The sequence below is a fragment of the Pristiophorus japonicus genome, chromosome 1, assembly GCF_044704955.1.
Source record: "Pristiophorus japonicus isolate sPriJap1 chromosome 1, sPriJap1.hap1, whole genome shotgun sequence".
NCBI classification, from domain to species: domain Eukaryota; kingdom Metazoa; phylum Chordata; class Chondrichthyes; family Pristiophoridae; genus Pristiophorus; species Pristiophorus japonicus.
In genome coordinates, this window is record NC_091977.1 from 99139371 (window position 1) to 99165725 (window position 26355).

Here is a 26355-nt window from a genome sequence, read left to right on the forward strand (position 1 = left end):
ATTACTCCTCAACCTTCTGAACTCAAGGGAATACAAACCAAGTTTATGCAACCAGTACTAAATTTAACCCTGGATATCATTTTGGTGAATTAGCCCTGTACAAGGTCAATATATTTTTCCTGAGGTTTGATGCCCAAAATTGAATGCAGTACTCTAGATGGGACCTGACAAAAGCTCTGTAGAACTGAAGCAACACTTCCTGACTTTTGAAATGCAACCCTCCTTGAAATAAAAGCCAACTTTCTATTAGAATTTTTGATTGCTTTTTGTGCCTGTGCAAATTATACCTTTTTATTAGTTTTTGTACCTGTGCACTCACTTTTAGTTATTTGTGCACATAGACACTCAAAACCCATTGCTTCTCCCAAGCTTTGTGTCACTCACCATTAGAAAAATATTGTGATTTGTTTTTCTCAGATCCAAAATTGTTGCCCTCATACTTCATATGCCATAGTTTTGGCCACTCACTCAATCTGTCTATGCACCTGTTTTAACTTCCTGCTCCCATGCACACTGTGTAATCACTGTTCCTACATTACAACAGTGACTACACCTCAAAAGTACTTAAGTGGCTATAAATCGCTTTGGCATTTCCTGAGGTTGCGAAAGGCGCTACTATAATACAAGTCTATTTTTCTTTTACACAACTTACTACATCCCACCAATTAGAGAACTTTATCCCTACTCTCTATCTCCTACCTACCATCTAATTACCAAACCATGTCACAAGGTTGCCTGGATTTCCTTGAGCTTTCAATCATGCTAATAATCTCTTGCGCGGAACCTTAACAAATGCCTTATGGAGGTCCATATAGACAACATCCAATAGACACTTCCTTATGCACTATGTTAGTAACGTCCTCAAAAGATTCAACTACATTAGTCGGACATGACTTATCTTTCACAAATTCATACTGATTCCTTGATCAGCTCATACTTTTCCAAGTGCTCGGTCACTCTGCCTCTGATGATAGTGAGTGGATGTGGATGAATGCTAGGATTTTTCCCTGACACTCAGATTTGTTAATTAGGTACAGCAAGATTCAATGAACTGTGAATTTGCATGCAGCGTCACCACCACTTACAGTTGTTATTACACAACAGCTTCAGGGGTAGGACAGAAAGAGACTTTCAAAACAGATCAAGTAAAAATAAACCGGAGTGAGTAAATAGAAATAATTCAATGACAAGAACTTAAAAAGAATGCCTATTGGGTCAAATATAAAATATAAAAATAGGGATGATATGATCAGAGCATAGAGTGATGTGTGCGCATGTATGCTTGCAGCTGTCTGGAATCACGTACAATGCAGGGTGAATAAATGTGTCTGAAGTGTATGAGGTTGCCCTCCTTGAGCAGAAAGTTATACAGCTGGAGAGTCAACTGGACAAACTCTGCAACATTCGGGAGCGAGAATGTTTTCTGGAGCAGATGTTCCAGAGGGTGGTCACCTCACAGATTACTAAGAGTAGAGAAGCTGGTAAAGGAGATCGGGTGACCATCAGCAGGCAGGGCAGGAAGTAACAGGTCAGGTTAGAAAGCACATCATCAGAGGCGCTGGATTTGTCTAATAGATATACCAGTTTAGGTACCAGTGATGTAAACAAAAAGAGCGACAGAGGAGGGTAATCATGAATGACGAAAGGAACTGAGGAGCAAATAGCTAGCCGTGGGGGATCAGTACAGGTAGTAAGAATAAGCAAGTGGTGATGTAAGGTGATTTCATAGTCAAGGGGTGGGGGAGCGGGGGTGTAGGTAGCTTATTTTGTAGTCACAATCCAGAGATTCAAATGGTATGTTTTTCCCAGTTGCCAGGGTTCGGGATGTCACGGAACAAATACAAAAGGTTCTGGAAATGGAAGGGCAAGCAGCCAGAGGTCGTGGTTCATGTTGGAACCAATGACATACATAGAAGTAGGTGCTATCTGTGTCATCAATTCCCACTAAATGGTGTAACTTTAAGAAGAGCAACAACACTTAAAGATTCAGATACATACAATGAGGCAAGTTGATAAATCTGTAAAAATAAAAGCATATGGAATCCTCAGTTTTATAAATAGTATAGGGAACAAAAACAAAGAGGTAATGTTAAATCTATAAAAATCATTGGTTAGGGCATAGATAGAATGCTGTGCCCAGTTCTGGGTGCCGTATTTGGTGTCAGCCATGGCTCACTGTTACCTTTGAGTCAGAAGGTTGAGAGTCCAAGTCCTATTCCAGAGATTTGAGCACATAATCCAGGCTGACACTTCAGTGCAGTGCTGAGGGAAGCCCCATCTACCCTCTCAGGTGGACATAAAATATCCCATGGCACTAATTCAAAGAACAGCAAGGGAGTTCTCCTGGTGTTTTGGCCAATATACATCTCGCAACCAACTCCTGAAACAGATGATCTGGTCATTTATTTCATTGATGCTTGTGGGAGCTTGCTATGTGCAAATTGGCTGCTGCGTTTCCCTACATTACACTTCAAAAGTACTTCATTGGCTGTAAAGCGCTTTTCTGTGACCTGCGGCCGTGAAAGGCGCTATATATCAAAGTCTTTCTTTTACTTTAGAATGCAAGTCAAAGCTATTGCGAGAATACAAAAGACTAATGTAGTCAGTAACCAGAGATCATCAGCAAGGCTTTTATTATCAATTTATCAACAAAAGTATGAAGGGAGAGATTGGGAGTTTTGTTTCTACACAGAGGGTTTTTAGGGCACCTTCCAGAAACAGTAGTGGAAGAGTCCATAATCTATAAAGAAAAATGTAAAAGAGTACAGGGAAATGGGACGAAGTGGATAGTTCTTTTAAAGGGCTGACACAGGCACAATGAGCCAAATGACCTCCTTTTGTGCTGTAAAATTTATGATTCGAAGAAGGAATGGAATAAATTATGCCCCTGTTCTAATTATATGCCTTATATTCAGTAAGTTCGATGGTCAAAGCATACACAATCAGTTGAAATTATCGAAAAAGGATCTTACTCACCATTCTCTTTAAAAAAAATTATTTGAAAAGAAAGACTTGCATTTATATAGTGCCTTTCAGCAGACGTCGCAAAGCGCTTTACAGTCAATGGAGTACTTTTGGAGTGTAGTCACTGTAGTAATGTGGGAAATTTGCTTAAAATAGCCACAGTGGATTACATTAAATCACACCACCATGGTCAATCCTTTATCTATTGAGAAAGTTCACCTTGATATCTGCCACTAGCAACAAGCAAATAATGGATCAGCAATAAGATAAAACTACTTATTCTCTTGAACCCACAACACAGAATATTAACAAAGGACTGCTTTCAAGGCTGTATCATCTCAGGGTTCAGATGACAGTTATAAATTGAGAGATCTTTACTCCTGTAGTTTATTAAGTCTGAATTCATCACCAATTTGAAATAACATCCTCCGCCACCCCCCCCCCCTAAAATGTTCACATCGGTACAATTGCCTCTCACGCATCAGAACTACTCAACTGATACCACACAGCTATGTGACTCAAGATAAATCAAGAGGATAGGTGAAAAACAGAATAATATGTCCTTATGGATGGATACACACACACACAAACATACACAGAACTGTCTTGAACGTTAATTGCTATTGTATAAGGAGAAAATATAAACTTATAATTACTTTGCTAGGTGTGCAAGTGTGTCAAAGAACATATTGCATTTCAGTATCCAAGGACCTCACATCTATCTTTATACTGAACATTTGACACGAGTACCCGCTGCTCCCGGAGGAACGTATACTTGCGGTACAAGGCCTCCTTTCGCAGCCCAGTGTATAGGCTCATACATCCCAGGAACGCACGGGCGAATCCAGGATCACGTGGGCCCGGACCACCAATGAACATGGAGCATTCTCATTGATAATAATAGGAGCTCCGTTTGTACGAGCTCCCATTACAATCATAGAAATAGGGGCAGGAGTAGGCCATTTGGCCCTTCGAGCCTGCACCACTATTCAATATGATCATGGCTGATCATGCACCTCCGTACCCCATTCCTGCTTTCTCTCCATACCTCTTGATCACTTTAGCCGTAAGGGCCACATCTAACTCCCTTTTGAATATATCTAACAAACTGGCCTCAACAACTTTCTGTGGTAGAGAATTTCACAGGTTCACAATTCTCTGAGTGAAGAAGTTTCTCCTCATCTCGGTCCTAAATGGCTTACCCCTTATCCTTAGACTGTGCCCCCTGGTTCTGGACTTCCCCAACATTGGGAACATTCTTCCTGCATCTAACCTGTCTAAACCCATCAAAATTTTAAACGTTTCTATGAGATCCGCTCTCATTCTTCTAAATTCTAGTGATTATAAGCCGAGTCGATCCAGTCTTTCTTCATAGGTCAGTCCTGCCATCCCGGGAATCAGTCTGGTGAACCTTCGCTGCACTCCCTCAATAGCAAGAATGTCCTTCCTCAGATTAGGAGACCAACACTGTACACAATATTCAAGGTGTGGCCTCACTAAGGCCCTGTACAACTGCAGTAAGACCTCCCTGCTCCTATACTCAAATCCTCTCGCTATGAAGGCCAACATGCCATTTGCCTTCTTCACCGCTGCTGTACCTGCATCCCAACTTTCAATGGCGCATGTACCATGACACCCAGGTCTCGATGCACCTCCCCTTTTCCTAATCTATCACCATTCAGATAATATTCCGCCTCCCTGTTTTTGCCACCAAAGTGGATAACCTCACATTTATCTACATTATACTGCATCGGCCATGTATTTGCCCACTCATCTAACCTGTTCAAGTCACCCTACAGCCTCTTAGCATCCTCCTCGCAGCTCACACTGCCACCCAGCTTAGTGTCATCTGCAAACTTGGAGAAATTGCATTCAATTCCTTCGTCTCAATCATTAATGTATATTGTAAATAGCTGGTGTCCCATCATTGGACCTTGCCATATCCCATTAGTCACTGCCTGCCACTCTGAAAAGGACCCGTTTATTCCCACTCTTTGCTTCCTGTCTGCCAACCTATTCTCTATTCACGTCAATACATTATCCCCAATACCATGTGCTTTAATTTTGTACACTAATCTCGTGTGGGACATTGTCAAAATCTTTTCAAAGTCCAAATACACCACATCCCCTGGTTCTCCCTTGTCCACTCTACTAGTTACATCCTCAAAAAATTCTAGAAGATTTGTCAAGCATGATTTCCCTTTCATAAATCCATGCTGACTTGGACCGATCCTGTCACTGCTTTCCAAATGCGCTGCTATTACATCTTTAATAATTGATTCCAACATTTTCCCCACTACCGATGTCAGGCTAACCGGTCAGTAATTCCCTGTTTTCTCTCTCCCTCCTTTTTTAAAAAGTGGGATTACATTAGCTACCCTCCAATACATAGGAACTGTTCCAGAGTCTATAGAATGTTGCAAAATGACTACCAATGCATCCACTATTTCTAGGGCCACTTCCTATAGTACTCTGGAACGCAGACTATCAGGCCCTGAGGATTTATCGGCCTTCAATCCTATCAATTTCCCTAACACAATATCCTGACTAATAAGGATTTCCTTCAGTTCCTCCTTCCGCTAGACCCTCGATCCCCTAGTATTTCTGGAAGGTTATTTATGTCTTCCTTCGTGAAGACAGAACAAAAGTATTTGTTCAATTGGTCTGCCATTTCTTTGTTCCTCATTATAAATTCACCTGATTCTGACTGCAAGGGACCTACATTTGTCTTCATTAATCTTTTTCTCTTCACATATCTATAGAAGCTTTTGCAGTCAGTTTTTATGTTCCCTGCAAGCTTACTCTCGTACCCTATTTTCTCCCTCCTAATTAACCCCTTTGTCCTGCTCTGCTGAATTCTAAATTTCTCCCAGTCCTCAGGTTTGCTGCTTTTTCTGGCCAATTTATATGCCTCTTCCTTGGATTTAGCACTATCCCCAATTTCCCTTATTAGCCACGGTTGAGCCACCTTCCCAGCTTTATTTTTACGCCACATAGAGATGTACAATTTTTGCAGTTCATCCATGTGATCTTTAAATGTCTGCCATTGCCTATCCACCATCAACCCTTTAAGTATCATTCGCCAGTCTATCTTAGCCAATTCACGTCTTATACCATCGAAGTTATCTTTCCTTAAGTTCAGGACCCTAGTCTCTGAATTAACTGTGTCACTCTCCATCTTAATGAAGAATTCTACCATATTATGGTCAGTCTTCCCCAAGGGGCCTCGCACAACAAGATTGCTAATTAATTCTCTCTCGTTACATAACACCCAGTCTAGGATGGCCAGCTCTCTAGTTGGTTCCCCTACATATTGGTCATCCCTTATACACTCCAGGAAATCCTCCTCCACCGTATTGCTACCAGTTTGGTTAGCCCAATCTATATATAGATTGGGGTGTCTGGGAGGGGTAGCACCTCTGACAGTGGACTTGTCGTGCTCTTCGAAGTAGTTCCTCTGCCTTGGTCCCCACCTGGCATCCAACTCTCATCTGTGGCTCCAAGTAGCTGTAGCATGCACAGCGGCCACACCCTGGTAAACTGCTTCGACAGGCAGGCTAAACCAGATGAGGGTAGCCGATGGGTATTATCCCTCGGTGACTTTCGGGACCTGCTCACCCCAGTATGTGAAGACTGTTGCGGTGGACTGGGCGGAGGAAATCAAGTTTGATCCAACGGCCATGAAGGTGGAACAGCAATGCACTGAGGAGTGTATAGGGCATGGCAGAGCACGAAAGACATCACGGCTATCCACTGCGCCAACGAAGTCTTCAGTTGTACCAAATTTTGGGCCACTGAAACCCTAGCTTCTGCAGAGGAGAGAGTGGGACCGCCCCTGTGCACCGGCCTTCCCACTTTAGGTGATCACTGGGAGTCGTAGCCTCAAACCTGCACGTAGGCGGCCTGTGGTCGTTTGACTCTGTATCCAGGGCAGCAGAGGAACCCGGCAGCACCCCAGGCGACTGAGCAGCCCTTTTTAGGACAGCACTGCTCACCCTTTATAAGGGAGGGGCCTAGAAAAGGTGGCCCAAACATTGCCTGCCCTTCCATTAACTGGCCAGTATACCACGGCTGACAGTTCAACCCATTCTGCGCTCGAAAATATAGCAACAGTCGAAAACTTCATAACACAAGAAAACAACTTCTCGGACTATGGAAAGTTCGCACACTCTTAGACAGGGCTGACACTACAAGACCGGAAAGAAGGACTGCCCTTATTGCAAGAGAGCTGCAGCATTATAGCGGCTCTGAGTGAGACAAGACCTGCAGAGGAGGGCTGCGTGAGTGAACAAGGTAGCGGCTACACCTTCTATTGGAAGGGCAAGGCAGAGAATGAGAATAGGATCCACGGAGTTGGCATAGCAGTGAAGACTTCTCTTATGCAACAGTTTCCGAATCTGTCTGAAGGGATTAACGAAAGACTTATGAAACTGCGTTCCCCCCTGAATGCCAAGCGCCACATCACCATTATAAGTGCTTATGCACCCACCCTTCCAAGCCCCGATGAGATGAAAGAGAGATTCTATGAAGATCTAGACAGACTAGTCAGGTCCACATCTGCTGGGGACAAGTTGATCATCCTGGGTGATTTCAATGCACAAGTTGGAAAAGACAGCAAGCACTGGAAGGGAGTCATTGGACAGCACAGCACAGGAAAATTAAACAGTAATGGCCTCCTCCTCTTGAGTATGTGCGCGGAGAACGACTTGACTATCACAAATACGCTATTCAGGCAGGCTGACAAGTACAAAACAACTTGGATGCACCCCAAGTCTAAGCAATGACACATGATAGACCATGTCATTGTAAGAAGGCGAGACATCAAGGATGTAAAAATCACAAGAGCCATGCGGGGAGCAGAATGTTGGACAGATCACCGTCTAGTCAGATCCACTCTCCAGCTGTACATTGCTCCACTTCAGCGCAAGTGTCCAAAACCGAGCAGAAGTGCCTTTAACACCGCTAGGCTGAAACATCAGTGCTACCGTGAGCAGTTCCAGGATGACCTCGATAGCAGGCTGATGTCTCACGGACCGCTCATCGGCAACACCACACAGAAGTGGACAAAGCTCAAACAGATGGTGACAGACTCAGCAAAGACAACTCTTGGACTTAAAAAGAAGGTACACCAAGACTGGTTCGATGAAAACAACGTTGAGATCTGCAAGACGCTGGATGAAAAGAAAAAAGCATACCTAGAATGGCAAAATGACCCTTCCTCAATTTCCAAGAGGGACCGCTACAGACACATGCAGAGCAAAGCACAAAGAGACCTTCGCTTGATGCAAGATAAATGGTGGCAGACGAAAGCAGAGGAAGTGGAACATTATGCTGAAACTCACAATTCAAAGATGTTCTTCAGCGCCATCAAGGCAGTCTATGGACCATCAAAACCCAGCACTACTCCACTCCTTTCAGCAGATGGCAGCACTTTGATCAAAGACAGGACTGGCATAAATGAGAGGTGGAGAGAACACTTCAGTAATCTTCTTAATCGACCTTCAACAGTGAACGAAGAAGCACTTGACTCCATACCCCAGCAACCTGTCAAAGAAGATCTTGATCTTCCTCCCAGCATCAACCAGATGAGTACTGGAAAGGCTCCAGGAAAGGATGGAATCCTTGCCGAAATCTACAAGGCAGTAGGCCCAGCAACTCTCGAGGCCTTTCATGACATAATAACTAGCATCTGGGAAGATGAAGACATGCCACAGGACTTGTGTGATGCTATGTTAGTTTCCCTCTACAAGAACAAGGGCAACAAAGCAGACTGTGGCAACTACAGGGGAATATCGCTGCTGTCCATTGCTGGGAAGATCATCGCCCGCATAGTATTGAACCGACTCATATCTAGTGTCTCAGAAGTAAATCTTCCAGAAACACAATGTGGCTTTCGAACTGGTCGGAGCACAGCGGACATGATCTTTGCACTCAGACAAGTGCATTGATTTATTGACCTCACCAAGGCCTTTGATACTGTCAACAAAGCAGTGCTGTGGTCAATCTTGACGAAACTTGGGTGCCCAAGGAAGTTTGTCCACATCATCGAGCTGTTTCATGACAACATGACAGGTGACGTGCTCTCAGACGACACAACCACGGTCCCATTTGCCATCTCAAATGGAGTGAAACAAGGTTGTGTACTCGCTCCAGTTCTGTTCAACCTATTCTTTACTTGCGTCTTGAACTATGCCATAAAAGACTTGGGAGTTTAGGGTCTACCTGAAATATCGATTAGATGATTCACTGTTCGACCTCCGCCATCTTGCTGCAAAGACCAAAGTACGGAAACGACTCATCCTAGAGGCACTCTTTGCTGACGACTGCGCCCTTATGGCACACAAGGAGAACGACCTACAAATCATATTCAGCAAATTTGCTGAGGTAACAGAATTGTTTGGCCTAACCATCAGCCTTAGTAAAACCAAGGTTCTCTATCAGCCTGCCCCTGGCACCACAGCATCTGCTCCCACAGTCTTCATCGGCAGTATACAACTAAAGTCAGTGGACAGCTTCAAATACCTTGGCAGCACCATATCAAGTGATGGGTCCTTGGACAAGGAGATTGATGCAAGGATCTGTAAAGCCAGCCAGGCACTTGGTCGCTTGCGCACTAAGGTGTTGAGTCACCACCACATCCGACTGTCAACTAAACTGTTGGTGTATAGAGCAGTTGTTCTCTCATCTCTCCTTTATGGATATGAGACCTGGACACCCTACAGGCGTCACATCAAAAAGTTGAAAGCTTTCCATATGTGCAGTTTCAGATCTATACTCCACATACGCTGGCAAGACCGGGTGCCAAACTTTGAGGTTCTGGAGAGAGCACAATCAGCTAACATAGAGGTGATGATCATGCAAGCCCAGTTCCGGTGAGCTGGACATGTCATCCGCATGGATGAGTAAAGGATCCCTCGTCAGCTTCTTCACGGCGAGCTGTGAAGGTCGAAGACACCAGGGGCGCCCCCGCAAGCTCTACAAAGATTGCATCAAGGCTAACCTCCAGTACTGTGGCATCCGACCAAAGGACCTCGAGAATACAGCAGCTAATAAAATCCAGTGGCGAACCCTCGCGAGGACTGCCTGCCAGACCTTCGAAGAAAGCCGATGTCAACTTCTGCAGGACACTAGAGATAGACGACATCAGGTGGCAGTACTGTCAGCATCAGGCACATCGAACTTCCCTTGTCCAACGTGCAAGAGACTATGTACATCCAGAATTGGCCTATACAGCCACTTGAAGACACATGCCATTGATGATTAGCACATGAACGTCTTTGTTGAATACGACAGACTACCAAGAGATATGTAGATTAAAGTCACCCATGATAACTGCTGTATCTTTATTGCACGCATCCCTAATTTCATAAGAACATAAGAATTAGGAACAGGAGTAGGCCATCTAGCCCCTCGAGCCTGCTCCGCCATTCAAAAAGATCATGGCTGATCTGGCCGTGGACTCAGCTCCACTTAACCGCCCGCTCCCCATATCCCTTAATTCCCTTATTGGTTAAAAATCTATCTATCTGTGATTTGAATACATTCAATGAGCTAGCTTCAACTGCTTCCTTGGGCAGAGAATTCCACAGATTCACAACCCTCTGGGAGAAGAAATTCCTTCTCAACTCAGTTTTAAATTGGCTCCCCCGTATTTTGAGGCTGTGCCCCCTAGTTCTAGTCTCCTCGACCAGTGGAAACAACCTCTCTTCCTCTATCTTGTCTATCCCTTTCATGATTTTAAATGTTTCGATAAGATCACCCCTCATCCTTCTGAACGCCAACAAGTAAAGACCCAGTCTACTCAATCTATCATCATAAGGTAACCCCCTCATCTCCGGAATCAGCCTAGTGAATCGTCTCTACCCCCTCCAAGGCTAGTATATCCTTCCTTAAGTAAGGTGACCAAAACTGCACGCAGTACTCCAGGTGCGGCCTCACCAATACCCTGTACAGTTGCAGCAGGACCTCCCTGCTTTTGTACTCCATCCCTCTCGCAATGAAGGCCAACATTCCATTCGCCTTCCTGATTACCTGCTGCACCTGCAAACTAACTTTTTGGGATTCATGCACAAGGACCCCCAGGTCCCTCTGCAGCGCAGCATGTTGTAATTTCTCCCCATTCAAATAATATTCCCTTTTACTGTTTTTTTTCCCCCCCCCAAGGTGGATGACCTCACATTTTCAAACATTGTATTCCATTTGCCAAACCTTAGCCCATTCGCTTAACCTATCTAAATCTCTTTGCAGCCTCTCTGTGTCCTCTACACAACCCTCTTTCCCACTAATCTTTGTGTCATCTGCAAATTTTGTTACACTACACTCTGTCCCCTCTTCCAGGTCATCGATGTATTGTAAACAGTTGAGGTCCCAGCACCGATCCCTGTGGCACACTACTAACCACCGATTTCCAACCCGAAAAGGACCCATTTATCCCGACTCTCTGCTTTCTGTTAGCCAGCCAATTCTCGATCCATGCTAATACATTTCCTCTGACTCCACGTACCTTTATCTTCTGCAGTAACCTTTTGTGTGGCATCTTATCGAATGCCTTTTGGAAATCTAAATACACCACGTCCATAAGTACACCTCTATCCACCATGCTCGTTATATCCTCAAAGAATTCCAGTAAATTAGTTAAACATGATTTCCCCTTCATGAATCCATGTTGCGTCTGCTTGATTGCGCTATTCCTATCTAGATGTCCCGTTATTTTTTCCTTAATGATAGCTTCATTTTTGACGCCATTCCCAACCTCACTACCACTGTCTGTACACAACTACAACTAGCATTTTCTGCCCTTTGGTGTTCCGCAGCTCTACCCACACAAATTCCACATCATCCAAGCTAATGTCCTTCCTTACTATTGCGTTAATCTCCTCTTTAACCAGCAACGCTACCCCACCTCCTTTTCCTATCAATGAGAATATCCCCCAAAAACACAGAAACACAACACAAAATAAATTTTAAAAACACCTCACATATTTAAAATTGATTGAATTAAATGCTTTAGACTAAAATGTATTCTTTTGAATTTAAAAAATGTTTTACTAGGGGTAAAAATTAACTTCCCTTAATGGACAGAGTTTTTAAATATAAAAATTGCTGATCAAATTAAATTTTTCTATCTATTAAAACTCTTACGCTGGCAAGAGTAGGCTATTTACCAGGCGTAAGAATTTGAAGGACATTCGCTGGGCAGGAGTTGGGCAAATAGCCCAAATCTCTGCGCGCAAATGGCCTTCTCCCGTGGATGCATGCAATCTGTCGAAATACATTTTGACAGATCACAAATGCCGGTTCTCGGCGCATGTGCATTGCGTGCTGAGAATCGGCATTTCCGAGGCCTCTTCGGGGAGAGGCTGCAATTTACGGCCCAAATATTCCATACAGCAATTTATCATTTTGTGAATGAATACTGAAAATCCATCAGCTCTAACTTACATGTGTATTTTTCATTACGATCACAAAAGAATTTGAAAAAGGAGCAGGAGTAGGCCATATCTCCCCTCGAACCCCCTCCGCCATTCAATGGTCTTAGCCTCAACTCCACTTTCCTGCCTGTTCTCCATAACCCTTTATTCCCCTACAGTTCCAGAATCTGTCTATCTCAGCCTTGAATATATTTAATGAACCAGCCTGCACAACTCTCTGGGATAGAGAATTCCAAAGATTCAAAACCCTCAGAGAAGAAATTCCTCCCCATCTCCATCTTAAATGGGTGACCCCTTATTCTGAAACTATGCCCCCTAGTTCTAGATTCCCCCATGGGGAGAAACATCCTCCTCTGCATCTACCCTGTCAAGCCCCCTCAGAATCTTATACATTTCAATAAGATCACTTCTCATTCTTCTAAACTCCAATGAGTACAGACCCAACCTGCTCAACCTTTCTTTATAAGACAACACCTTCATCTCAGGAATCAACCTCGTCAACCTTCTCTGAACTGCCTCCAATGCAAATATATTCCTCCTTAAATAAGGAGACCAAAACTGTATGCAGTACTCTAGGTGTGGTCTCACCAACGCCCTGTACAGTTTAGCAAAACTTCCCTACTTTTGTACTCCATCCCTTTCCAGTAAAGGCCAATATTCCATTTGCCTTCCTAATTACTTGCTATACCTGCATGCTAAATTTTTGGTGTTTCATGTATGAGGACACCCAGAGCCCTCTGTACCGCAGCATTCGGTACTCTCTCTCCATTTAATTAAAATTTTGCTTTTCTATTCTTCCTATCAAATTGGATAACCTCACATTTTCCCACATTATACTCCATCTGCCAAATTTTTGCCCACTCACTTAACTTATCTATATCCCTTTGCAGACTCCTTGTGTCCTCCTCACAACTTGCTTTCCCACCGATCCTTGTATTGTCAGCAAATTTGGCTACAATACACTTGGTCTCTTCATCCAAGTCATTAATATTGATTGTAAATAGTTGAGGCCCCAGCACTGATCCCTGTGGAATCCCACTTGTTACAGTTTGCCGAGGTGAAAATGACCCATTTATCCTGACACGCTGTTTTCTGTTAGCCAATCCTCTATCCATGCTAATATATTACCCCCAACCCCATGAGTTCTTATCTTGTGCAGTAACCATTTATGTGGCACCTTATCAAATGCCTTCTAGAAATCCAAATAAGCTACATCTATTGGTTCCTCTTTATCCACCCTGCTCATTACATCTTCAAAGAACTCTAGCAAATTTGTCAAACATGAATTCCCTTTCATAAAACCACACTGACTCTGCTTGATTGCATTATGATTTTCTAAATGTCCTGCCACTACTTCCTTAATAATGAACTCCAGCATTTTTCCAATGACAAATGTTAGATTAACTGGTCTATAGTATCCTGCTTTCTGTCTCCCTCCTTTCTTGAAGAGGCCTTACATTTGCGGTTTCCAATCCGTTAGGACCTCTCCAGAATCCAGCGAATTTTGTTAGATTACAACCAATGCATCCACTATCTCTGCAACCACTTTTTTATGACCCTAGGATGCAGGCCATCAGGTCCAGGGGACTTGGCTGCCTCTAGTCCGATTAGTTTGCCTAGTACCTTTTCTCCCATAATAGTAATTGTTTTAAGTTGCCCCTCTCTATAGCCCCTTGATTATCTATTATAATTCCCTAGTCTCATCCTCGAAGGGACCAACGTTTACTTTAGCTACTCCCTTCCTTTTTATATACCTGTAGATGCTCTCACTGTCTGTTTTTATATTTCTTGCTAGTTTACTCTCATAATCTCGCTCTTTATTATTTTTTTGTCATCCTTTGCTAGTTTCTAAAAATTTCCCAAACCTCTGCCCTACCACTAATCTTTGCAACATTGTATGCCTTTTTTTCCAATTTGATACCATCCTTAACTTCCTTAGTTAGCCACGGATGATTCATCCTTCCCTTAGAGTCTTTCTTTCCCTCTGGAATATCTTTGCTGAGAGTTATGAAATATCTCCTTAAATGTCTGCCACTGCTTTTCTACCGTCTTACCCTTTAATCTATTTTCCCAGTCCACTTTAGTCAATTCTGTCTTCATACCTTTGTACTTGCCTTTATTTAAGTTCAGGATACTAGTTTGAGACCCAAGTTTCTCACCCTCAAACTGAATTTGAAATTCTAACATGCTAAGATCACTCTTCCCTAGAGGATCCTTTACTGTGAGATCATTACTGTTTCATTACACATTACCAGATCTAAAATAGCCTGTTCCCTGGTTGGTTCCACAACGCACTGTTCTAAGAAACTGACCTGAATACACTCTATGAACTCGTCCTCAAGGCTACCATTGCAAATTTGATTAGTCCAATCTATATGAAGATTAAAGTTGCCCACGATTATTGCCGTACCTCTCTTACATGCCCCCATTATTTCTTGATTTATACTCTGTCCTACAGTATAGCTGCTGTTCGGGAGCCTATAGACCACTCCGATCAGTGACTTCTTTCCCTTGCTATTTCTTATCTCCACCCAAACTGATTCTACATCTTGATCTTCCGAGCCAAGATAATTTCTCACTACTGTACTGATCTCATCCTTTATTAACAAAGCTACCCCACCTCCTTTTCCTTTCTGCTTATCCTTCCAAAATGTCAAGTATCCCTGAATATTTAGCTCCCAGCCTTGGTCACCTTGCAACCACGTCTCTGTAATGGCTATCAGATCACACCCATTTATTTTTATTTGTGCCGTCAATTCATCTATCTTGTTAGAATGCTGGATGCATTCAGATAAAGAACTTTTAATTATGTCTATTTACCATTTTCCCCTACTATGCTTCTACTTTCTGGTACACTCTTATGTTTATACGCTCTGGTTATCATTACCCCTATTGCTACCCTGCGTTATTGCCTTCTCCTTTCTCTTTAACTTTTTAAATTTCCTATCACCTGAACCCTCCCCCCCACTATTTAGTTTAAAGCCCTAGTTATTCGGTTAGCCAGGACACTGGTCTCCGCATGGTTCAAGTGAAGCCCGTCCCAACGGAACAGCTCCCTCTTTCCCCAGTACTGGTGCCAGTGCCCCATGAATCGAAACCCATTTCTCCCATACCAATCTTTGAGCCACGCATTTATCGCTCTGATCTTATTTACCCTATGCCAATTTGCTTGTGGCTCAGTAGTAATCCAGAGATTATTACCTTTGTGGGTTCTGCTTTTTAATTTAGTCCCAGCTGCTCATACTCCCTCAGCAGAACCTGTTTCGTTGTCCTACCAAGTTATTGGTATCTACGTGGACCACACCAACTGGATCTTTCCCCTCCCACTCCAAGTTCCTCTCCAGGCAGGCAACACAACCTTCGGGGCTCATGCTCTCGGCTGCACAGAACAGTATCTATTCCCCTAACTATACTGTCCCCAACCACTACTACATTTTTTTTTCTCTCAACTGGAATGGCCTCCTGTACCACGGTGCTGTGGTCAGTTTTCTCATCCTCCCTGCAATCCCTGCTCTCGTCCTCACAGGGAGCAAGAACCTCGTACCTGTTCGGACAATTGCAAGGGCTGAGGTTCCTGCAATGCTACCTTCTGGATCCCCATACCTGCCTCACTCCTAGTCACATCCTCATGTCCCTGACCACGGACCAAATTTGAATTATATAACCTAAGGGGTGTGACTGCCTCCTGGAATACAGCTTCCTGGTAACTCTCCCCCTCCCTAATCTATCGCAGTGTCTGAAGCTCGGACTCCAGCTCATCAACTCTGAGCCGAAGTTCCTCCAGCCTCCAACACTTACTGCAGATGTGGTCGCCGTGGTTCACACTGGTGTCCACCAACTCCCACATGCTACAGCTCCAACATGTTGCCTGCCCTGCCATCTCTATTGTATTTTATTTAACTAATTAGGTTTTCAAGTTTTGAAATATCAAATTATCTATGTATAGTTTTTAATCTGTACCACAGCTCTTAATTTAAACCAATGCCCAAGTTTAGAAAGAGAGAGAAATAGAGAAATACTCAACCACCAATCACTTACCTGCTTTCCTGTGATGTCACACTTTGATTTTTTTTTGTTTCCCTCTCCCCTCACAGGTCCTTTCGCGCTTATTATCTTTATAATCCTCAATTATATCCTGAACCAGATATTCATCCAGCTCTTTCATTTAAAGGTGAAATCAGCTCTCCTGTCAAGGAAGTAGACTTTGTTGCTGTCTGCCATGAGAAATGAAGTGATATATTTACTGCTGTAATGTAGCTAGCTGCTTTTATCCCCCACTGCTCTCGTGCTGGTCTCTGTCACTGCTTTTATACCCCACTGCTCTCGGGCTCTGCTTTTATCCCCCACTGCTCTCAGTCACTGCTTTTATCCCCACTGCTCTCCGTCACTGCTTTTATCCCCACTGCTCTCCGTCACTGCTTTTATCCCCACTGCTCTCCGTCACTGCTTTTATCCCCCACTGCTCTCCGTCACTGCTTTTATCCCCACTGCTCTCCGTCACTGCTTTTATCCCCCACTGCTCTCCGTCACTGCTTTTATACCCCACTGCTCTCCGTCACTGCTTTTATCCCCCACTGCTCTCCGTCACTGCTTTTATACCCCACTGCTCTCAGTCACTGCTTTTATACCCCACTGCTCTCCGTCACTGCTTTTATACCCCACTGCTCTCCGTCACTGCTTTTATACCCCACTGCTCTCCGTCACTGCTTTTATACCCCACTGCTCTCAGTCACTGCTTTTATACCCCACTGCTCTCAGTCACTGCTTTTATACCCCACTGCTCTCCGTCACTGCTTTTATCCCCCACTGCTCTCCGTCACTGCTTTTATCCCCCACTGCTTTTATACCCCACTGCTCTCCGTCACTGCTTTTATCCCCCACTGCTCTCAGTCACTGCTTTTATCCCCCACTGCTCTCCGTCACTGCTTTTATACCCCACTGCTCTCCGTCACTGCTTTTATACCCCACTGCTCTCCGTCACTGCTTTTATACCCCACTGCTCTCAATCACTGCTTTTATACCCCACTGCTCTCCGTCACTGCTTTTATCCCCCACTGCTCTCCGTCACTGCTTTTATCCCCCACTGCTCTCAGTCACTGCTTTTATCCCCCACTGCTCTCAGTCACTGCTTTTATCCCCCACTGCTCTCAGTCAGTCACTGCTTTTATCCCCCACTGCTCTCCGTCACTGCTTTTATACCCCACTGCTCTCCGTCACTGCTTTTATCCCCCACTGCTCTCCGTCACTGCTTTTATCCCCCACTGCTCTCAGTCACTGCTTTTATACCCCACTGCTCTCAGTCACTGCTTTTATATCCCACTGCTCTCAGTCACTGCTTTTATACCCCACTGCTCTCCATCACTGCTTTTATACCCCACTGCTCTCCGTCACTGCTTTCCGTCACTGCTTTTATACCCCACTGCTCTCCGTCACTGCTTTTATCCCTCACTGCTTTTATACCCCACTGCTCTCAGTCACTGCTTTTATCCCCCACTGCTCTCCGTCACTGCTTTTATCCCCCACTGCTTTTATCCCCCACTGCTCTCAGTCACTGCTTTTATCCCCCACTGCTTTTATCCCCCACTGCTTTTATCCCCCACTGCTCTCAGTCACTGCTTTTATCCCCCACTGCTCTCAGTCAGTCACTGCTTTTATCCCCCACTGCTCTCAGTCACTGCTTTTATCCCCCACTGCTCTCAGTCACTGCTTTTATCCCCCGCTGCTCTCAGTCACTGCTTTTATCCCCCGCTGCTCTCAGTCACTGCTTTTATCCCCCGCTGCTCTCAGTCACTGCTTTTATCCCCCGCTGCTCTCCGTCACTGCTTTTATACCCCACTGCTCTCGGGCGCTGCTTTTATCCACCGCTGCTCTTGCGCTGCTTTTACCCCCAACACCAAGAGCTCTTATCTTGTCTAGTAACCTGTTATGTGGCACATTATCGAATGCCTTTTGGAAATCCCAATACACTACATCTACTTGTTCCCCTTTATCCACCCCATTCATTACATCCTCAAAAGAACTCCAATAAATTTGTCAATCACAATTTCCCTTTCATAAAACCATGTTGAACCTGTTTGATTGTATTGATTTTCTAAATGTCTTGCTACTAATTCAATAATGGATTCCAGCATTTTCCGAATGTGAGATGTTAGGCTAACTGCCCTATAGTTTCCTGCTTAATGTCTCCCACCTTTCTTGAATAGAGACGTTGCATTTGCGGTTTTCCAATCCCCTGGGACCTTTCCAGAATCTAGGAATTTTAGAAGATTACAACCAATGCATCCACTATCTCTGCAGCCACTTCTTTGAGGACCCTAGGATCGGGTCCAGGGGACTTGTCAGCCATTAGTCTGCCTAGTGCTTTTTCTCTAGTGATAACGATTATTTTAATTTCCTCCCTCCCTTTTGTTCCGATTTTCTATTATTGATATGCTTTTAGTGTCTTCTACCTTGAAAACAGATACAAAATATTTGTTCAACGTCTCTGCCATTTCCTTGTTTCCCTTTATTAATTCCCCAGTCTCATCTTCTAAGGGACCAACATTTACTTTAGCTACTCTCTTCCTTTTTATATACTTGTAGATGCTCTTACTCTCTGTTTTCCCAATCTTCTGGCTTACCACTATTCTTCGCAACATTGGATGTCTTTTCTTTCAATTTGATACCATCCTTAATTTCCTTAGTTAGCCTTGGATGGTTCACCTTTCTCATAGTCTTTCTTTCTCAATGGAATATATCTTTGTTGAGAATTATGAAATATCTCCTTAAATGTCTGCCACTGCTTATCTACCGTCTTACCCTTTAATCTATTTTCTCAGTCCACTTTAGCTAACTCTGTCTTTATATCTTTGTAATTGCCTTTATTTAGGTTTAAGACACTAGCTTCAGATCCAAGTTTCTCACTCTCAAACTTTATGTGAAGTTCTATTATGTTATGATCACTCTTCCCTAGAGGATCCTTTACTATTACACATTACCAGATCTAAAATCGCCTGTTCCCTGGTTGGTTCCACAACGTATTGTTCTAAGAAACTGTCCTGAATACACGCTATGAACTCATCCTCAAGGCTACCATTGCAAATTTGATTAGTCCAATCTATATGAAGATTAAAGTCGCCCATGATTATTGCCGTACCTCTCTTACAAACCCCCATTATTTCTCGATTTATATTCTATCCTACAATGTAGCTGCTGTTCGGGGGCCTATAGACTACTCCCACCAGTGACTTCTTTGCCTTATTATTTCTTATCTCCACCCAAACTGATTCTACATCTTGATCTTCCGAGCCAAGATCTTTTCTCACTATTGCACTGATCTCATCCTTTATTAACAAAGCTACCCACCTCCGTTTCCTTTCTGCATGTCCTTTCGAAATGGCAAATACCCCTGAATATTCAGTTCCCAGCCTTAACCATCTTGCAACCACGTCTCTGTAATGGCTATCAGATCATACCCATATATTTCTATTTGTGTCATCAATTCATCTAGCTTTCAGATAAAGAGCCTTTAATTGTGTCTTTTTACCATTTTCCTTACTCTGACCCTATTTGCTGGTGCACTCTTATGTTTGTGCGCTCTGTCCCTTCCTGTCAGACTTAGGTTATCATTACCCATATTGTTACCCTGCACTATTGCCGTCTCCTTTCTCTTTAACTTTCTAAATTTCCATCACATAATCCCTCCCCCCCCACCCCCGTTTTTTAGATTAAAGCCCTATCGACAGCCTTAGTTATTCGATTCGCCAGGACCCTTGTCCCAGCCCGGTTTAAATGAAACCTGTCTGGACAGAACAGCTCCCTCTTTCCTCAGTACTGGTGCCAGTGCCCCATGAATTGAAACCCCTTCTTCCCATATCACTCTTTGAGCCACACATTTAAAACTCTGATCTGTTTGACCTGATGCCAATTTGCACATGGCTCAGGTTGTAATCTAGAAATTATTACCCTTGAGGTTCTGCTTATTAAATTTAGCCCCGAGCTCCTCAAACTCGCTCAGCAGAACCTCATTCTTAGTTCTACTTATGTCATTGGTTCCTACATGAACCACAACAGCTGGATCCTCCCCCTCTCACTCCAAGTTCTTCTCCAGCCGTGAGAAGATATTCTTAACACTGGCCTACAACTATTTTGGCAATAGTACTGATTCAATGATTATGGAGAGCAAAACACAACATCCAATTGTAAACCAGGGCTGGCAAAACAATTTAAAAAGTTACTTGACAAAGCTTTTTAAAACTTAAACCTGAAGCAAATGTCAAGACAAAAATACATCTGTAACATGGCCAAGGACTGTGGGGTAGTAAAGTTTTGCCACAAATGCAACAGGAAAGCTGACAGAGGATTTTCCAGCACACCAACTGTAGCTGCAGAGTATAATTTTCTGGCTCTGAATTTATGCTAATTACTAGTGTGCCTGCACTCCTAAATTCAACAAGCGGTTCAAGTGGAGCTCATCCAGGCAGAACATCTGGCCAACACTATAGCAGTAAATATGTCACTTCATTTCTCACGGAAGGCAGCAACAAAGTCTACTTCCTTGACAGGAAAGCTGATTGCACCTTTAAATAAAAGAGCTGGATGAATATCTGGTTCAGATATAATTGAGGATTTTGAAGATAATAAATGGAAATGGCCAAATTCTGTGCGGGGCATGATGATGTCCGATCTTTTAGGGACTAGAAAAGTTAATCTTAAAGAAGGCAACCAGACAGTAATGGATAATAAAAAGGACTCAGTTAGATGGGTACTCCATAATTTTAATCTATTTACCTTTCAGAGACAAGTAGTAATTCTACAGTACCTTTCCTCGGTAAATTAAATGAGTTGGGTGGAGTTCATAATTGAGCAGATTGTACATGGTTGATGGAGGAAGGCAACCGTACCTCATTCCAAGCTATACATTGTATTAACCCATAATATGAAACTGCTAAAGAGCTTACCAAAGATAAATCTAGAACATTGGCGTATGAAGCAATGGTGGGAAGTTGACATTATTTTCACACGCAATTTAGTAGAAAAACATAATTGGTCATTCAAACATCATTTTAGCATGTAAACAAGGGACCAGGGTATTCCACTGTGACAAAGGAGTCTCTGAACATGCAAGCAAGGCATTTAAATTGAACTCGAGAGAGAAGACACAAGCATCAAACAAGGACAGCTTCAAACAAGAAATTAGGGATGCATGCAATAAAGGTACAGCAGTTATCATGGGTGACTTTTATCTACATATTGATTGGGCTAACCAAACTGGTAGCAACACAGTGCAGGAGGATTTCCTGGAGTGTATTAGGGATGGTTTTCCAGACCAACATGTCGAGGAACCAACTAGGGAGCTGGCCATCCTAGACTGGGTGATGTGTAATGAGAAAGGACTAATGAGCAATCTTGTTGTGCGAGGCCCCTTGGAGAAGAGTGACAATAAGATGGTAGAATTCTAAATTAAGATGGAGAATGACACAGTTAATTCAGAAACTAGGGTCCTGAACTTAAGGAAAGGTAACTTCGATGGTTTGAGGCATGAATTGACTAGAATAGACTGGCAAATGATACTTAAAGGGGTGATGGTGGATAGGCAATGGCAGACATTTAAAGATCACATTGATGAACTTCAACAATTGTACATCCCTGACTGGAGTAAAAATAAAACGGGGAAGGTGGCTCAACCGTGGCAAATAATGGAAATTAAGGATAGTGTTAAATCCAAGAAAGATGCATATAAATTGGCCAGAAAAAGCAGCACACCTGAGGACTGGGAGAAATTTAGAATTCAGCAGAGGAGGACAAAGGGTTTAATTAAGAGGGGAAAAATTGAGTACGAGAAGAAACTTGTCGGGAACATAAAAACTGACTGCAAAAGCTTCTATAGATATGTGAAGAGAAAAAGAATAGTGAAGACAAACGTAGGTCCCTTGCAGTCGGACTCAGGTGAATTTATAATGAGGAACAAAGAAATGGCAGACCAATTGAACAAATACTTCGGTTCTGTCTTTACGAAGGAAGACACAAATAATCTTCCGGAAGTACTAGGGGACCGAGGGTCTAGTGAGAAGGAGGAACTGAAGGATATCCTTATTAGGCGGGAAATTGTGTTAGGGAAATTGATGGGATTGAAGGCCGATAAATCCCTGGGTCTGATAGTCTGCATCCCAGAGTACTTAAGGAAGTGGCCCTAGAAATAGTGGAGGCATTGGTGATCATTTTCCAACAGTCTATCAACTCTGGATCAGTTCCTATGGACTGGAGGGTAGCTATAATGTAACACCACTTTTTAAAAAGGGAGGGAGAGAGAAAGTGGGTAATTATAGACCGGTTAGCCTGACATCAGTAGTGGGGAAAATGTTGGAATCAATCATTAAGGATGAAATAGCAGCACATTTGGAAAGCAGTGACAGGATCGGTCCAAGTCAGCATAGATTTATGAAGGGGAAATCATGCTTGACAAATCTTCTGGAATTTTGTGAGGATGTAACTAGTAGAGTGGACAAGGGAGAACCAGTGGATGTGGTGTATTTGGACTTTCAAAAGACTTTTGACAAGGTCCCATACAAGAGATTGGTGTGCAAAATCAAAGCACATGGTATTGGAGCTAATATACTGACGTGGATAGAGAACTCGTTGTCAGACAGGAAGCAGAGAGTCGGGATAAACGGGTCCTTTTCAGAATGGCAGGCAGTGACTAGTGGAGTGCCACAGTGCTCAATGCTGGGACCCCAGCTCTTTACAATATACATCAATGATTTAGATGAAGGAATTGAGTGTAATATCTCCAAGTTTGCAGATGACACTAAACTGGGTGGCGGTGTGAGCTGTGAGGGGGACGCTAAGAGGCTGCAGGGTGACTTGGACAGGTTAGGTGAGTGGGCAAATGCATGGCAGATGCAGTATAATGTGGATAAATGTGAGGTTATCCAATTTGGGGGCAAAAACACGAAGACAGAATATTATCTGAATGGCGGCAGATTAGGAAAAGGGAGGTGCAACGAGACCTGGAGGTCATGGTTCATCAGTCATTGAAAGTTGACATACAGGTACAGTAGGAGCTGAAGGCGGCAAATGGTATGTTGGCCTTCATAGCTAGGGGATTTGAGTATAGGAGCAGGGAGGTCTTGCTGCAGTTGTACAGGGCCTTGCTGAGGCCTCACCTGGAATATTGGGTTCAGTTTTGGTCTCCTAATCTGAGGAAGGACGTTCTTGCTATCGAAGGAGTGCAGCGGAGGTTCACCAGACTGATCACCCGGGATGGCTGGACTGACATACGAGGAGAGACCGGATCTACTGGGCCTTTATACATTGGAGTTTAGAAAGATAAGAGGGGATCTCATAGAAACAGACAGGATGGGACAGGTTAGATGCGGGTAGAATGTTTCCGATGTTGGGGAAGCCCAGAACCAGGGGACACAGTCTTAGGATAAGGGGTCGTCCATTTAGGACTGAGATGAGGAGAAACGTCTTCACTCAAGAGTTGTTAACCTGTGGAATTCCCTGCCGCAGAGAGTTGTTGATGCCAGTTCATTGGATATATTCAAGAGGGAGTTGGATATGGCCTTTACAGCTAAGGGGATCAATGGGTATGGAGAGAAAGCAGGAAAGGGGTACTGAGGGAATGATCAGCCATGATCTTATTGAATGGTGGTGCAGGCTCGAAGGGACGAATGGCCTACTCTTGCACCTATTTTCTATGATTCTATGTAAAATAAAACTCTCAAAGTCTAGAGATTGGAAAGATATTTTGTGGAAACAGGGAGAATGACATGCAGTCTTTCCTCAAGGGATGAACAGGTTGAATAAAACCAAAAAGTTAGGATAAGAGCTTTGATGGACGGTAATGTCTTTTTTTGTTCCATGTTCTTGCTATGAATTTCCATTAAGTAGTCGCAATGAAAATAAAGGGAGAGTATGCTGCTCTGTGGTATGTCCAAAGGGATCTCCCATCCTCTCTTCAGGTCAAAATGTGACCTCACAGCCAGAAATTACTGAAGAACAAATTCTCTCAGAGATAATCTCCATGAAGAATCGGCGTTTGACCTAATGTTAAAATAATTTCACTGGTACAGTAACTGCATGCGTGACTACAAGCTGAGGTGTAGAAATGTTATTCCCTGACATTCCTTCTCCCAACACATGTAGTATATCATCGCGCTGGTCATGTCAATGTCTCGGACACCAGTTAACACTGACAGTTACTGTACTTACGCTTTGTATGCATCTTGCCAGGGTAGTGCCAGCCAGTCTCCGTGCATCGCTGCCATGTAGTTCGTCATATCATCCTCGCTCTTATCGGAAGATATGAAGACGATCTCGAACTGCGCCGCTGGCTCGGTCTCATGAATCAGCTCGGTGTAAAACTCACACAACAGCGGGGTGAAATCGCGACAGGGAGGGCACCAGCCCCCCGAAAAATAAATACCTACAACTTTATTCTTCAGAGCCTCTTCCGGGTCCACCTCCTCCCCGTCCTTATTCACCAGCGTGTGACCCACGAACACGTCCACCATCTCCAGTAACTGCCAAAGTGACCGGTATCGCTCTAGCCGCGGCTCAGCCCGAACAGGCCGTTGGTGCAAGGCGGGCTTCACCCCTTCAGCCACTTGCTTCTCGGAGGCGAGGCCAGCGCACGTTACTGAAAGCCGCCCGGCCCCTACTCCGTCCCCACTGCCGCTTCCCGCACGGCGGTTTGAAGTTCACCGACTGCCCACGTCAAGTATCTGTCTGCACCTTCTCCGATCTGACAGCAGGCGCGGCTCGGCGCGGCGCCCCACCCCCTTTGCCCATTGGCCGACGGCAGGGTCACGACGCGCGAGCGGGGTGACGTTGCTCGTGCAGTACAGGTTCTCTTCAGTTAAAGTTTCCGACCGAATCGCCAGTTGGTCAGCGCGCGCGGCCCGTTCTAGAACTGAGCTAGCATATCCAATTCTAGAACAGAGTGCGCAACACGTTCCGAAACTGAACGTGTCCCATTCTAGAACCGAGTGTGAGTGTCTATTCTACAACTGAACGCGAGTTTCTGTTCTAGAGCTAATCACGCGGCCCCTTCTAGAAGTGAACGCTTGCCCCATGCTAGAACTGAGCAGCGACCCATTCTGGAATGAATGCAAACCATTCTAGAACCGAGCATAATTGCCCCATTTCTAGGACTGAACACGAGTGTCCCATTCTGGAACTAAGCCCAGGCGTTCCATTCTATAACTGAACACGTGTCCCATTGTAAAACCAAGCACGAGTATCCCATTTAGAATTGAGCATGCGTGTCCAATTCTAATAATGAACGTGCACATAAGCAATAGGAGCAGGAGTATGCCATACGGCCCCTCGAGCCTGCTCCGCCATTTAATAAGATCATGGCTGATTCGATCATGGACTCAGATCCACTTCCCTGCTCACTCCCCATAACCCCTTATTTCCTGTCTATCTCTGCCTTAAATTTATTTAATGTCCCAGCTTCCACAGCTCGCTGAGGCAGAAAATTCCATAGATTTACAATCATCAGACAAGAAATTCTTCCTCATCTCAGATTTAAATGGGCGTCCCTTATTCTAAGATTATGCCCCCTAGTTCTACTCTCCCCTGTCAATGGAAACATCCTCTCTGCAGCCACCTTGTCAAGCCCCCTCATAATCTTATACGTTTCGATAAGATCACCTCTCATTCTTCTGAATTCCAATGACTAGAGGCCTAACCTACTCAACCTTTCCTCATAAGTTAACCCCTTCATCTCCGGAATCAACCTAGTGAACCTTCTCTGAACTGCCTCCAAAGCACGTATATCCTTTCATAAATATGGAAACCAAAACTGTACACAGTATTCCAGGTGTGGCCTCACCTGTTAGCGTGAATGTTTTCTCGGAAGAATCACTCAACATTCAGTCGGTTCCAATGCCAAAGCGGCTTTTATTTTCGCTAGCGGGAAGGAAGCCTCAGGACTGGATCCAGGCACTTCTCTCCGACGAACAAAGAAACT

The 26355-nt window shown here is 44.0% G+C and overlaps 1 protein-coding gene across 1 annotated transcript in view; it reads right to left on the reverse strand.

The window, feature by feature from the left end:
* nxnl2 (nucleoredoxin like 2) overlaps window positions 1-25167 on the reverse strand; it is a 46189-nt gene extending 21022 nt beyond the window's left edge. The window contains exon 1 of the mRNA XM_070860442.1: window positions 24591-25167. Coding sequence (XP_070716543.1) covers window positions 24591-24892 — 302 coding nt within the window. The 5' untranslated portion in view covers window positions 24893-25167. The remainder of the gene's footprint in view (window positions 1-24590) is intronic.
* Between the last annotated feature and the right edge of the window lie 1188 nt (window positions 25168-26355).